This window comes from Salvelinus namaycush, chromosome 19 (genome assembly GCF_016432855.1).
Source record: "Salvelinus namaycush isolate Seneca chromosome 19, SaNama_1.0, whole genome shotgun sequence".
NCBI classification, from domain to species: Eukaryota; Metazoa; Chordata; class Actinopteri; order Salmoniformes; family Salmonidae; genus Salvelinus; species Salvelinus namaycush.
Window position 1 is genome coordinate 31,430,124 of NC_052325.1, and position 14,257 is coordinate 31,444,380.

At 42.0% G+C, this 14,257-nt stretch overlaps 1 protein-coding gene across 6 annotated transcripts in view; it reads left to right on the top strand.

Annotated features, from left to right (window-relative positions):
• Window positions 1–14,257, top strand: part of LOC120064328 (probable ubiquitin carboxyl-terminal hydrolase FAF-X) — an 88,744-nt gene that overhangs the window by 18,183 nt on the left and 56,304 nt on the right. For all 6 annotated transcript variants that reach the window (XM_039014828.1, XM_039014827.1, XM_039014829.1 and 3 more), the window contains exons 4-7: window positions 128–207; window positions 4,943–5,055; window positions 7,614–7,832; window positions 9,441–9,556. In XM_039014828.1, coding sequence (XP_038870756.1) covers window positions 128–207; window positions 4,943–5,055; window positions 7,614–7,832; window positions 9,441–9,556 — 528 coding nt within the window. The remainder of the gene's footprint in view (window positions 1–127; window positions 208–4,942; window positions 5,056–7,613; window positions 7,833–9,440; window positions 9,557–14,257) is intronic.

The following is a 14,257-nucleotide window of genomic DNA, read 5'->3' on the forward strand; positions in this document are numbered from 1 at the left end:
AGCTGAACGACAGGTATGTATGTTTGGCATTGAGTTCTATGGGTGGGTGTGTTGATATAAGGAGGTGTGTGTGGTTGTGAGAAGGAATGTGTGTGTATCTGTATTCATGTGGATGTTTTGTTTCCAGACCCCGCTGGGTTGTTCCAGTTCTTCCAAAGGGAGAGTTAGAGGTTCTTCTAGAAGCTGCTATAGAGCTTAGTAAAAAAGGTAAGAATGTTGATTCATTATATTCCTCAAATCACTCCTCAATACTTTGAACTATGGCAAGCAAGATGGTATAGAAAGCTTGGCTATGTACACATTTGAAATATTATGACTGCACTGTATTTCACCCACGGTGTATGGAGTTTAGACTTGCTTGGTAGTTGACTCTCTCTACTTTCGCTTTGTCAATGACTCATGAAATATCATCCACTTAGTTTCTCTTTAGATTGATATTTGACTTGCAGCCCTTCCCAATAAATCTGTGGTACATTGGCGGTTGTTGACTTTTAAGATGAGGGAGGGCGATTTTCTTTTTTTATGAGCATGGGCTTACTTCTATTACAGCATGTTGGATGACTGTCATTTATATTCCATTCATTCAGTTCAATGTAAAATTGATAGATTTAGGCTACTACGTGATACTCAAATTTTCCCTATACCCATTATAGGGCTGGGTGATGTGGACAAAATATCTTATCACAATAAATTGTGATTTCAATGGGACTTTCTCCATTTTATATTGTTGAATCCAACTCCAAACAAATGATTTTCATCAAATTTTTCATCTTTTATTATAATTTCTAAACTGTGCCACACAGCATGATATGGGCAAGAAAATCTAGGCCTAGTTAACGGTTGGAATCATGGAAATATGTTTTTTCTAATTCTATAGTTGGAATATAGTGGGCAGCACCTTGAATACATTGTTGTTTGACATGGTAACGAACAAATTAATAAGCCAGTGAGGAATTATTGACAGGGTAGGAACCAAAGGGTTGGTCAATGTTTCCAGGTCACCCTAATTAGACGTTACATTACATGTTTTCTTACTTCATGTAGCTAGCTAGCCAACATATTCATGCTTCACCTATTCCTCTCTGATAAGATACCATTGCACAAACATGCTTATCTAGGCCTACACCAGCACTGGTACCAGGCAGTATTAGCCAACTAGCCATGTTTGCTTTGACTGTTAGCTGGCTAGCTAGCTTGCTAAATGTACTAACTAGCGATTTAGCGTTAACAACTAATTTTAGCAACACCTAGCTAAGAAAATAAAAACTAGCAAACAGTCATTGGCAGACAGTAATGTGCACAAACTAATAGTGTAATTATAGGATACTTGTGTAATCAGCATGTCAGCAATATTGTTGCATCCATCTGACCATGCAGAGTGAATGGCAAGAAAGGGCTCGTGACTCCGTGGTCGAACAAATGCTCTCTCCTTGAGTGATTGGGCAGGGCTTTGTGTGGTTAGCAGCAGGAGGAGAGGGAGAGAGATGACTCAAGTAGTAAATGGAGTAAACTATTAAAACTAACATTATACAAGCCGGAGTTGAGTATCACATTTAACAAACCAAACATTGAATTACTGTTATAAAAGGTAAAGTTAAAACTTAAACTGGTCCGTGCGTATATAGCCGTTGTACACTGCTCAAAAAAATAAAGGGAACACTTAAACAACACAATGTAACTCCAAGTCAATCACACTTCTGTGAAATCAAACTGTCCACTTAGGAAGCAACACTGATTGACAATAAATTTCACATGCTGTTGTGCAAATGGAATAGACAAAAGGTGGAAATTATAGGTAATTAGCAAGACACCCCCAATAAAGGAGTGGTTCTGCAGGTGGTGACCACAGACCACTTCTCAGTTCCTATGCTTCCTGGCTGATGTTTTGGTCACTTTTGAATGCTGGCGGTGCTTTCACTCTAGTGGTAGTATGAGACGGAGTCTACAACCCACACAAGTGGCTCAGGTAGTGCAGCTCATCCAGGATGGCACATCAATGCGAGCTGTGGCAAGAAGGTTTGCTGTGTCTGTCAACGTAGTGTCCAGAGCATGGAGGCGCTACCAGGAGACAGGCCAGTACATCAGGAGATGTGGAGGAGGCCGTAGGAGGGCAACAACCCAGCAGCAGGACCGCTACCTCCGCCTTTGTGCAAGGAGGAGCACTGCCAGAGCCCTGCAAAATGACCTCCAGCAGGCCATTGACTTGGAGTTACATTGTGTTGTTTAAGTGTTCCCTTTATTTTTTTGAGCAGTGTATATAGTCCAATACCTATACCGCCAAGCCCAAACCCATCATGAGGTTGCTACAACCTAGCCTATGAATGAAAGTTTCCAACGTAGGCGCACAGGTCGAGAGAAAAATGAGAGTAATCAAGGTGACAGTGACACATTCAGTACCGTCTTGCACACTCTTTTCTGCATCTAGCAGATCTAGGGTGTAATCATTAGTCGAACAGTTGCAAACGAGAGATTCTATTGGACAAATTCAGGTATGTTTATCCCTGTTTTTGTTCTGTTTGCTTCCATTTAAGAAAAGTTTTCCAACAGAATTAGCGGAATGAATACACTCCTGATCACACTCAAAACAGTTCACTTTCATAGCAGCCACATACAAACAGCATCTTCACTTTGCTCATTGTATAATTACTTCTCGCATCTACACATTCTCCTCCTCTCAAGTTTTTGTGGACTTCAGTGCACAACACATCAGCTGTCTGTGATAAGGCAAAAAAAACCTTACAAACCATATTATAATCATTCATTTGTAATTTGGGGCACCACAGGAAAATGTGTTTGAGTTACTATCTCCCGATTTAAACTCTAAAGATATATAAATATCTCTTACATCAATAACAGTCTATTATTAATTATTACCTAATCAATCTCATTCTGAATGTCGCAGACTTCGTAAATCTGCACAAACCCGGGTCTCTGATCATTCCGTACCACACAAATTGATTTTATTATTTACTTACTAATAAGCTAAATGATAACATAAGACACACACACACATACGGTATAGATTATTGATTAGAAACTTAATACGATGACAACAAGTCCTTAGCGGACTAACACTATGACACTTGTTACACAAGATGGAGAGTTAAAGAGAGAGAGAAAGCGAGAAAGAGAAGCAACACTTGGATACATTTGGAAACTATCCTTACAGTAGCCCTAATACCTTGCCCGAACTGCCGCTCTTTTGGCTAAGAGGTAATGTATGTATTTCCGTGTTGAAGGTCTTCGCTGGGTATCTCTATTGGGCCCAGGCCTTCGTGGGCAGGGTTCCGCTTGGTGAGAAGGGGGGCCTGTTCTTCGAATGGCCTCCTTCATTTGCGCGTGTAAGTCTCTGATTGTCCACAAGAGGTCACAATGTCCTTCTTAGTTGTCTGTTTACTTTAATTCGTTCTGGAAGTGGTCTTCTGAGGACGGGCTAATCAGCAGTGTAGGCAACGATGATTTGAAGAGAATAACTGGATGGTCCTACTTAAATTCACCTTCTTAGATACAGCTACTCAACCAGCTGTTAAGATGTTCCTTTGTCTTCTTCAACCTCGTGTTGGAGTTTTCGGGGTCGTGACTAATGTGGACCAAGCTGCAGCTTTTGGTCCATCTAGTCTGATTATATTAATTCTGAACTTAATCCTTTTATACCCTCGGGTAGAAAGGGGCGTTTACATCATGCTGACACGCTCCCTGGGGCATGGCTAGTTACGAAGCAAGGCATCATAATTACTATGATCTTGTTAGGGAACTAAAAACAATCCTATCATCACAAAAACATTCCCTTTATCCTTGATATTTTCTACACAACATAGATAATGTAAACCTGATATACACAGTGTAAAAGCTCTTCAAGTTGCAATGTTTTCGTGATAGCGTCTTCATAACTATTTTAATGACAACAAAATAGACATACATTTTCCATATTCCATCTCTCATCATTCCCAACATTTGGATGTTGAAATATGTGGTCCCAGTGTCCATTGTTTGATGTTGAAGTTCTGGGCGGCAAGAGTCTCTCGGTAACAAAGGGATTTTTACCTTCCCAATACTGCAGGGCAAGAGAGAGAAAGTTCTCTCCAAATTTACGACCGCTGTTAAGTCATAAAACAGGCCCAACTCCCCCCTCTGCTCTCCTGTGGGAGAGAGGGGGGTTCTGGCTATCTGTCTGCTGTTGCCAGTTGATCTGGCACCTTTGATCCTCACCAAGGAGGTAAAGTCATGACACCATATTAGCACACTTCATAGACCACATAACTACTAGAACTAACGCGTTAGTAAACCCGCTAGAATCATGCAGTACAGTATACAGTCAGCAAGCAGTTTAGCAGTTACACCGGCGGGCCCCTGTGGCAATAAATTAATAAAACCAAAAGCTTACCTTGACTTGCTAGCTAACATAGAATCCCTCTCTGTTTTGAGCCGGGTGTTTGAGTAGGCTAAACTAGCTAGCTGCAGTCAACTACTCACCACATTTTATGCACTGCAGTGCTAGCTAGCTGTAGCTTATGCTTTCAGCAATAGATTCATTCTCTGATCCTTGGGTGGACAACATGTCAGTTCATGCTGCAAGAGCTCTGAAAGGCTGGCGGACGCCCCCCGGAAGTTGTCGTAATTACTGTGTAAGTCTATGGAAGAGGGTGAGAACCATGAGCCTCCTAGGTTTTGTATTGAAGTCATTGTACCCAGAGGAGGACGGAAGCTAGTAGTCCTCCGGCTACCCTACAGAGTGCTACCCTACAGAGTGCTGTAGATCTTCATTGCAAAACAGTGTGTTTTAATAAATTATTTGGTGATGTGAATATATTAAGTATAGTTAAACTATTTAAATTTTTGTGAAATTCACTGAGGAGGATGGTCCTTCCCTTCCTCCTGAGGAGCCTTCACTGATGTGGGAGTACAATATCTCCATTCACCTAATTATTTTCTCTCTGTTTAGGACTTGATGTGAAGTGTGAGGCGTGCCAGAGGTTTTTCCGAGATGGCCTGACCATCTCCTTCACCAAGATCCTTACAGACGAGGCCGTCAGCGGGTGGAAGTTTGAGATCCATGTGAGTCTTCTTCTTTATTGTATATCATTTAATCAGGATAGTGGTCACTGTTTTTTAAGAAGTCACGGACCCTCTTCCAATACTTTGAAAACCCTTCCTCCTCCCAGTCCCTTCCTTAGGGTAATCACTAATTTGACAAGATTGAATTGGGGAAACCTATCCATTGGAAATCCTGTTTTTTGACCAATCCAATTGTGTTAATTGTGATTAACTCAAGGAGGGAAGGATGCATTTCTGAAGAAGTATTCAAACAGGGCCTTGCTAAGGGGAGTGACATCACCAGAAGCACCCTCCTGTTGAGATCCGATGCATTTATTTTCTGTCCTCTGTTGAAAGCAAAGCAGGTGGCTTATGTTCCTGTGCCTCAGTCTTGTCGGTCAACACAGTTTGCTATCTGGACCCTTGAGCTGGAGCAAAGAAGGAAAAATTAACAGAGAATCACAGGGGTGATCAATGCTCTTTTTATTGGAGGAGGGGGCTTTGGTTTGGCTGTTCTGTTTAACTCTGTAACATTGATCCTGAATAGCCGCTCTCAGTAGAGTGTGAGCCACCCACTCTGACAGCCCAGCTCTATCTCCAGCTTTGCCCCCCCCCCCCCCCCCCAATAGTCTCAAATCAGTTCCCATGCCTGACACTTACTTCTTGGGACTTGACTTAGACATGAAAGGATTAGGAATGTGTTCTGAAGGAACCAGATATGATAGTACTGGATAGTTTTAAGAAATATGGAGGAAGCTCCCCCTAAGCTCTCAGCTAGGCTATGTGGTCGTCACTAGTTACTACAGCCACAAAGTTATAATTATGGCTAAACCCTGCCCTTTTCTATAATCTCTCTTCTTAAAATCTGATTTTAAACCTAACCACCCTGCTAACCAGGGATTGGAACCAAAATTATTTCCCAATCGTTTTTGTTCTGAACAGAATCGCAGCGGTCTAAGGTACTGCATCTCAGCGCTAGGGGCGTCACTACAGACCCTGCCTCGATTTTAGGCTGTATCACATCCGGCTGTGATTGGGAGTCCCATAGGGTGGCGCACAATTTGGCCCAGCGTCGTCCGGGTTAGGGTTTGGCCAGGGTAGGCTGTCATTGTAAATAGGAATTTGTTCTTAACTGGCTTGCCTAGTGAAATAAAAAAATACTTTTTTTTTTGTTCTGTTCCACTGTTCCGACCAGCATTATAAAGTTCTGAACTGGTTTGAACGAAAAAAAGTACCTGTTTATATCGTTCCTTTTTTAAACCTGTGAAATCAACAGAGTTTTTACATTTAGCTCATTAATTAACTACACCAATCACTGCGGATAGAGCTGCTTGCTATGGACCGGGCAAGCTAGTTTACATGCTTGGACAGTGTAGGGCGCGAGATCTGACAGAAGTTTTGCGGGGTTGACATGACATGGAGGCTTGGCTTGAAGCACTGGGCATCATGATATAACGTGCACTCGACTGTTTTTAGGATATTAGTAGTAAGCCTATTAATTACATAATACTAGCTAGATACCTGAGGAGAAGCGGCTAATATGGAGGACATCTGAACGTCTGATAGTTGGCTCATCACCGAGGCTAGCTCAATGCTTTGGACCAGAACTAGCTAACAAGCTCGTGTGTGTGCAGCGACACCAGAATTCAAAACACGTCATACTTTTTTGTTTGTTAATAAATCCAATATGAAACATGATAACTATAGTATCCTTAACCTAGAAATCATGCTGGCTTTATAGGCACTTTTATGTTTTTTTTCAGGGGGGGTGCTTTTAAAATAATGGTTATCTTCCGGAACGCTAGAGATCACTTTTGTTCATTTCCTTCCCTCCCAAAAAATGTATCCTGGTTTTCTGTTCCTTAAACCGGTTACAACCCCTGCTGCTAACCTTATGCCGAACCCTAACCTTAAATTGTTTTCATGAATATTTGCGGTGTAACCAATTTTGACTTTGTGGCTGTGGTAACTAGTGTCAACCAGGCTATGTGGAGCCGTCACCATGTTGCTGACAGCTATCTTTAAATACATTTTGCTTATTTTTTTATTGAACCTTTATTTAACTAGGCAAGTCGGTTAAGAAGACCGGCCAAACCTGGACGACGCTGGGCCAATTGTGCGCCACCCTATGGGACTCGTAATCACGGCCGGCTGTGATGCAGCCTGGATTCGAACCAGGGTGTCTGTAGTGACGCCTCTAGCACAGAGATGCAGTGCCTTAGACCGCTGTGCCACTCTGATTCCTCCAGGTCTACAAAGACTGAAGGATTAGGGGCTATAGTAGGGGTTGGGTTTGCTCTGGGCACCAGACTATACTTCAAGGCTTTATCAAAATGTTCTCTGTGTATCAGAGAACTATTACTGCTTACATTTGTATGTTAAGATTGAAATAGACCTATTGTGCTGTTTCAGTGCAAATCACCTCACTGATTGTTTTCTCGCTCTCTCTCGCTCTCTCTCACGCTCTCTCTCGCTCTCTCTCACGCTCTCTCTCGCTCTCTCACGCTCTCTCACGCTCTCTCTCGCTCTTTCTCTCGCTCTCTCTCACGCTCTCTCTCTCGCTCTCTCTCCCTGTCCAGAGGTGTATCATCAACAACACACACCGGCTGGTGGAGCTGTGTGTGGCCAAGCTCTCTCAGGACTGGTTCCCCTTGCTGGAGCTGCTGGCCATGGCCACCAACCCCCACTGCAAGTTCCACATCTACAACGGCACACGGCCCTCTGAGACGGTGCCTGCCGGGGTGCAGCTGGCCGATGACGAGCTCTTCGCCCGCCCCCCTGACCCTCGCTCCCCCAAGGTAGGGTCCGAATTCAAGGTAGCCCCCCCCCCCCCCCCCCAAAGATTTCTTATTTCTCACCCAAGGTGAACCACCTGTTGTTCTCCCATTGTACTTCTTGATATGCATCTGATGCATATGCTAAAGAGATGCCCGGCAATGTTCTCTACCGGGTACTTACAGGATGAAAGGCCAGGCGGTTCTAGTGTTAAGAGCGTCTTGTCTGCTAAATTAACAGAGCAATGCCATTACACAGCCATAGGCTTCTAGAAGCAAGCGGCGCTTCTGAGGTTAATGCCTTTTTTTAAGCTTGAGTTCCACAATATAATATAACCAGTTGATATTACGGTTTCAATAAATTAATCTTAAATGGCACTTGCTTTTTTTATTGACTGAATTTATATGTGGGGAAATGTATCAATTAGGATTTATCTATAATGGTTATGATAAATTTGCTATTTTTGCGATCTGTTTGCATGTATATAAGTACAAATTCAGTGCGACCCTTGTTCTAAAAATATATATATTTTTTTCCATTCAATTACTCTAAATATCACATGGGTACTGGAACAGTCAAAATATTTCAAATGCCCATCCCTGGTTCCAGGGAGTGTTACCACTACAACTTACTCCTGTTTGCCAAGATCTTTTTCCAAATTCACCAATAAACCCCACTTTACTACATTTGCACACACTGTATATAGATTTTTCTATTGTGTTATGGACTGTACGTTTGTTTATTCCATGTGTAACTCTGTGTTGTTTGTGTCACACTGCTTTGCTTTATCTTGGCCAGGTCGCAGTTGTAATTGAGAACTTTTTCTCAACTGGCCTACCTGGTTAAATAAAAAATAAATGACTTGTAGCCAGGTGGATCAACTAAAATACATACTGAGGATTTTTTAATAAACTTATGTGCTGGGACTGATATTGGGGATACTGTGTGAATGTCTTTTTTTCTCCCATCTAAATCTCTTCATATCTGCACAATGAGAAATGTCTGAATACATTTTTTGAATTGAGACTAAATATAATATCCTCTGGATGTCTGCGATTGCCATAGGAACAGGGAACAGTCTTTTTTGTCGTCTGTTGGCCTGCAATTTATTTTCTTGGAACAAATCTACAGAGCAGTATTGTTTGCTCTGGGCTTGCCGCCTTAGGGCCAGCACACAGAAACAAAGGAGGATCCCTCCGTGTACTGCATAGAAAATGGAAGAGGCATGAAAATACAATAAAAGGATGCACTCGAGTGTTGTGGAGTTTAAATGAGAGTGGGCCATGCCAGGAAGAGTGTGATTTCTTCTATGAAAAGTGCGATGAATGGAGCGTGGGCCGGGGGGGGTCAATGTGAACATTGTTGCGGAGGGAAGCCAAGGCGGCAGCTGCCTGTCTGCTGTAGATGGCAGGCAGCCCAATATGAACACTGCTGCAGCCTCTATGGGCATGTGGGTTGAATCAGAAGCCAACCAGTTCTCCACTGATTGTCTCTTCAATCAACCCAAGCCTTTCTGTGTAATAGCTGTGAGATGAGAGGGATGTATTTGTATAGCTCAACAACTTGAGTGAATAGTGGTCGGATGGTGAGTGTCTTTACCAAGTGTGTTCTTTTTTGCTCTTTGTTTACAGGGCTGGTTGGTGGATTTAATAAACAAATTTGGCTCGTTAAATGGGTTTCAAACACTGCACGATCGCTTCATAGGTGGCCAAGCACTGAACGTCCAGATCATCGCCGCACTTATCAAGTGAGTTGGCCTGTGAACACACACACACACACTTTAATGCAGGGGTTTTCAAACTGGTCACTGCGAGGGGGTCTGCGAAATTGGCTTCAAAACTGCACAATGTTCTTATACCTTTCTAGTTGTTAGAGCTGTGGTGAGGTCAAAATTATGAGTCTACCAAATCTATTCATTTTAAAATGTTGATTACTTGCCATTACCATTCACCTGATAATAAGACGTTATTTTTTTGTTGTTGTTGCTGACATATATGGGTGTCCCTGGGTTGCCGGTTTCCCTGGGCAAGAAAAGGTTGAAAAACCCTGCTTTAATAGATTACATTTAATAGCATGTTTCACTACATTTCCAAGTGCTTTCTACATCACACTCCCCGCTGTATTTATTTGGACAGTGAAGCTACATTTGTTAAATTTGGCTTTATACTCCAGTATTTTTTGATTTGAGAACATATACGAGGCGACAGTACATAATGTCACCTTTTATTCAATGGTATTTCCATACATATGTTTTACAGTTTAGAAATGAAAGCACTTTATGTATCTAGTCCCCCCACAAATTCACTTTATATGAAACATTCAGACCCCTTGACTTTTTCCACATTTTGTTATGTTACAGCCTTATTTAAAAATGGATTACATTTCAAAAAAATCCTCAGCATTCTACACACAGTACTCCATAATGAGAAAGTGAAAACAGGTTTTTAGAATTTTTTGGGAAATGTATTCAAAATAAATAAGAGACTTTGCTATGAGACTCGAAATTGAGCTCAGGTGCATCCTGTTTCCATTGATCATCCTTGAGATGTTTCTACAGGTTGATTGGAGTCCACCTGTGTTGAATTAAATTGATTGGACATGATTTGGAAAGGCACACACCTGTCTATATAAGGTCCCACAGTTGACAGTGCATGTCAGAGCATAAACCAAGCCAAGAGGTCAAAGGAATTGTCCATAGAGCTCCGAGACAGGATTGTATAGAGGCACAGATCTGGGGAACGATACCAGATCTGTGTCTTTAGTGAGCTAACCAGTTAGTTAACGTTAGCTCACGGTTTGTGTAGTCATACTTTTTCACATGGTGACATGCTAGCTTTAGCCCACCAGGGAAGGGATATTTAGCTAGCTCGGTAACATTAACTCACTATTTGTGTAGTCAGACTTGCTAGCTAACATTGTGTCGAGGCACAGATCTGGGGAAGGGTACCAAAAAATGTCAGCAGCATTGAAGGTCCTCAATAACACTGTGGCCTCCATCATTCTTAAATGGAATAAGTTTGGAACCACCAAGACTCTTCCTAGAGCTTGCAGCCCGGCCAAACTGAGCAATCGGGGGAGAAGGGCCTTGGTCAGGTGACCAAGAACCCGATGGTCACTATGACAAAGCTCCGGAGTTCCTCTTGTTGAGATGGGAGAACCTTCCAGAAGGACAACCATTTCTGTAGTCTGTTTGGAATTTGCCAAAAGGCACTTAGACTCTCATGAGAAACAAGATTCTCTGGTCTGATGAAACCAAGATTCAACACTTTGGCCTAAAGTGAAGGTTCACCTTTCGACAGGACAACGACCCTAAGCACACAGCCAAGACAACGCAGGAGAGGCTTCGGGACAAGTCTCTGAATGTCCTTGAGTGGCCCAGCCAGAGCCTGGACTTGAACCCGATCTAACATCTCTGGAGAGACCTGAAAATAGCTGTGCAGCGATGCTCCCCATCCAACCTGACAGAGCTTGAGAGGATCTGCAGAGAAGAATGGGAGGAACTCCCCAAATACAGGTGTGCCAAGCTTGTAGTGTCATACCCAAGAAGACTCGAGGATGTAATTGCTGCCAAAGGTGCTTCAACAAAGTCCTGAGTGAAGGGTCTTGATACTTATGTAAATGTGATATTTATGTTTTTTATATTTAATAAATTTGCAAAAAATCTGTTTTTTCTTTGTCATTATGGGGTATTGTGGGTAGATTGAGGGGGGGAAAAACTATTTAATCAATTTTAGAATAAGGCTGAAACCTAACAAAATGTGGAAAAAGTCAAGGTCTGAATAGTTCCCGAAGGCTAACTCAACTCCATCCCACTGTGTCATCAGTAAAGAAGGGCTCAGGTTGTTGCTCTGATGGCTGTCTTCATGACTAGATTGATGTTGTAATTTAGAAGATGCTTTAATGTGGCCCATACAACAATCAAACCCACAACTGTTTTTTTAATAAACATGCTTCAACATATAGACTGGGTTCATATGGTCATGAAAATCCTGGAAAACTCCTGGAATTTTATAATGGTGTTTTACAGGCCTGGAAAATATTTGGAAAATTATCAAATCCAAAAAGGTTTGGAAAAGTAATTGAAATGTATTTAATAATTTATGTTAATGTAAGTTATTTAGCCACGCTTTTTAAATATTTTGTCAATCAAATAAAATCCACATATCAGCCAGGATCGGAATGACACTTTAGCGTGTCTTTGTTTGCGCGCATCACCTGCATGTGTGCAAGACGAGTGGGCCGTAACTAAAGGAGAGACAGTAGGACATTGCAGCAGCAAGTAGGCCAATAAAATATGATAGAGAACAGACTAATAACTAGGTAGCCAATTCAAAACATTTTTTTGTACCCTCTAGTTTACTGTTTATCTATTATTAGCATGTATTCATGTCCCAAAAAACTTTCCGCCAACACTCGAGAATAAGGCCATTCAAAGTTAATTTACTTTTTTGAACGATTCATATGATTAATTTAAATGATTCTTTTTGATTTAACTAACAATTCACTCCGCCATTATATTAGTTGGGATTCGGTTCAATTGCGGTGAATTTAGTCATGTGAATCAAAATACATTTTTGAATCGGGAGCTGTAATTTTAAGAAACAATATTTGATGTAGCCTTGGATTATGTGGCTTCAACTTGTTTTGTAGATACTTCCAATTGATTTGGGCATCCAATGTATGGGACATTGCAGGCTAACTAGCATCTGTTGAGTTGCAAAGTAAACACTTCTAAGATAGGCTAAATATGACTAAACTCGAAAAATGTCATAAAGAAAGTACAGTGAGGAGAAGAAGTATTTGATACACTGCCGATTTTGCAGGTTTTCCTATTTACAAAGCATGTAGAGGTCTGTAATTTTTATCATAGGTACACTTCAACTGTGAGAGACGGAGTCTAAAACAAAAATCCAGAAAATCACATTGTAGGATTTTTAAGTAATTAATTTGCATTTTATTGCATGACATAAGTATTTGATACATCAGAAAAGCAGAACTTAATATTTGGTACAGAAACCTTTGTTTGCAATTACAGAGATCATACGTTTCCTGTAGTTCTTGACCAGGTTTGCACACACTGCAGCAGGGATTTTGGCCCACTCCTCCATACAGACCTTCTCCAGATCCTTCAGGTTTTGGGGCTGTCGCTGGGCAATACGGACTTTCAGCTCCCTCCAAAGATTTTCTATTGGGTTCAGGTCTGGAGACTGGCTAGGCCACTCCAGGACCTTGAGATGCTTCTTACGGAGCCACTCCTTGCTGTGTGTTTCGGGTCGTTGTCATGCTGGAAGACCCAGCCACGACCCATCTTCAATGCTCTTACTGAGGGAAGGAGGTTGTTGGCCAAGATCTCGCGATATATGGCCCCATCCATCCTCCCCTCAATACGGTGCAGTCGTCCTGTCCCCTTTGCAGAAAAGCATCCCCAAAGAATGATGTTTCCACCTCCATGCTTCACGGTTGGGATGGTGTTCTTGGGGTTGTACTCATCCTTCTTCTTCCTCCAAACACGGCAAGTGGAGTTTAGACCAAAAAGCTCTATTTTTGTCTCATCAGACCACATGACCTTCACCCATTCCTCCTCTGGATCATCCAGATGGTCATTGGCAAACTTCAGATGGGCCTGGACATGTGCTGGCTTGAGCAGGGGGACCTTGCGTGCGCTGCAGGATTTTAATCCATGACGGCGTAGTGTGTTACTAATGGTTTTCTTTGAGACTGTGGTCCCAGCTCTCTTCAGGTCATTGACCAGGTCCTGCCGTGTAGTTCTGGGCTGATCCCTCACCTTCCTCATGATCATTGATGCCCCACGAGGTGAGATCTTGCATGGCGCCCCAGACCGAGGGTGATTGACCGTCATCTTGAACTTCTTCCATTTTCTAATAATTGCGCCAACAGTTGTTGCCTTCTCACCAAGCTGCTTGCCTATTGTCCTGTAGCCCATCCCAGCCTTGTGCAGGTCTACAATTTTATCCCTGATGTCCTTACACTGGTCTTGGCCATTGTGGAGAGATTGGAGTCTGTTTGATTGAGTGTGTGGACAGGTGTCTTTTATACAGGTAACGAATTCAAACAGGTGCAGTTAATACAGGTAATGAGTGGAGAACAGGAGGGCTTCTTAAAGAAAAACTAACAGGTCTGTGAGAGCCGGAATTCTTACTGGTTGGTAGGTGATCAAATACTTATGTCATGCAATAAAATGCAAATTAATTACTTAAAAATCATACAATGTGATTTTCTGGATTTTTGTTTTAGATTCCGTCTCTCACAGTTGAAGTGTACCTATGATAAAAATTACAGACCTCTACATGCTTTGTAAATAGGAAAACCTGCAAAATCGGCAGTGTATCAAATACTTGTTCTCCCCACTGTATGTGAGCTTGCTTCAACTGAATATCAAGATTTGTAGCCTAACATAGCCATTTGCTCTTTGATATATTGAATAAGC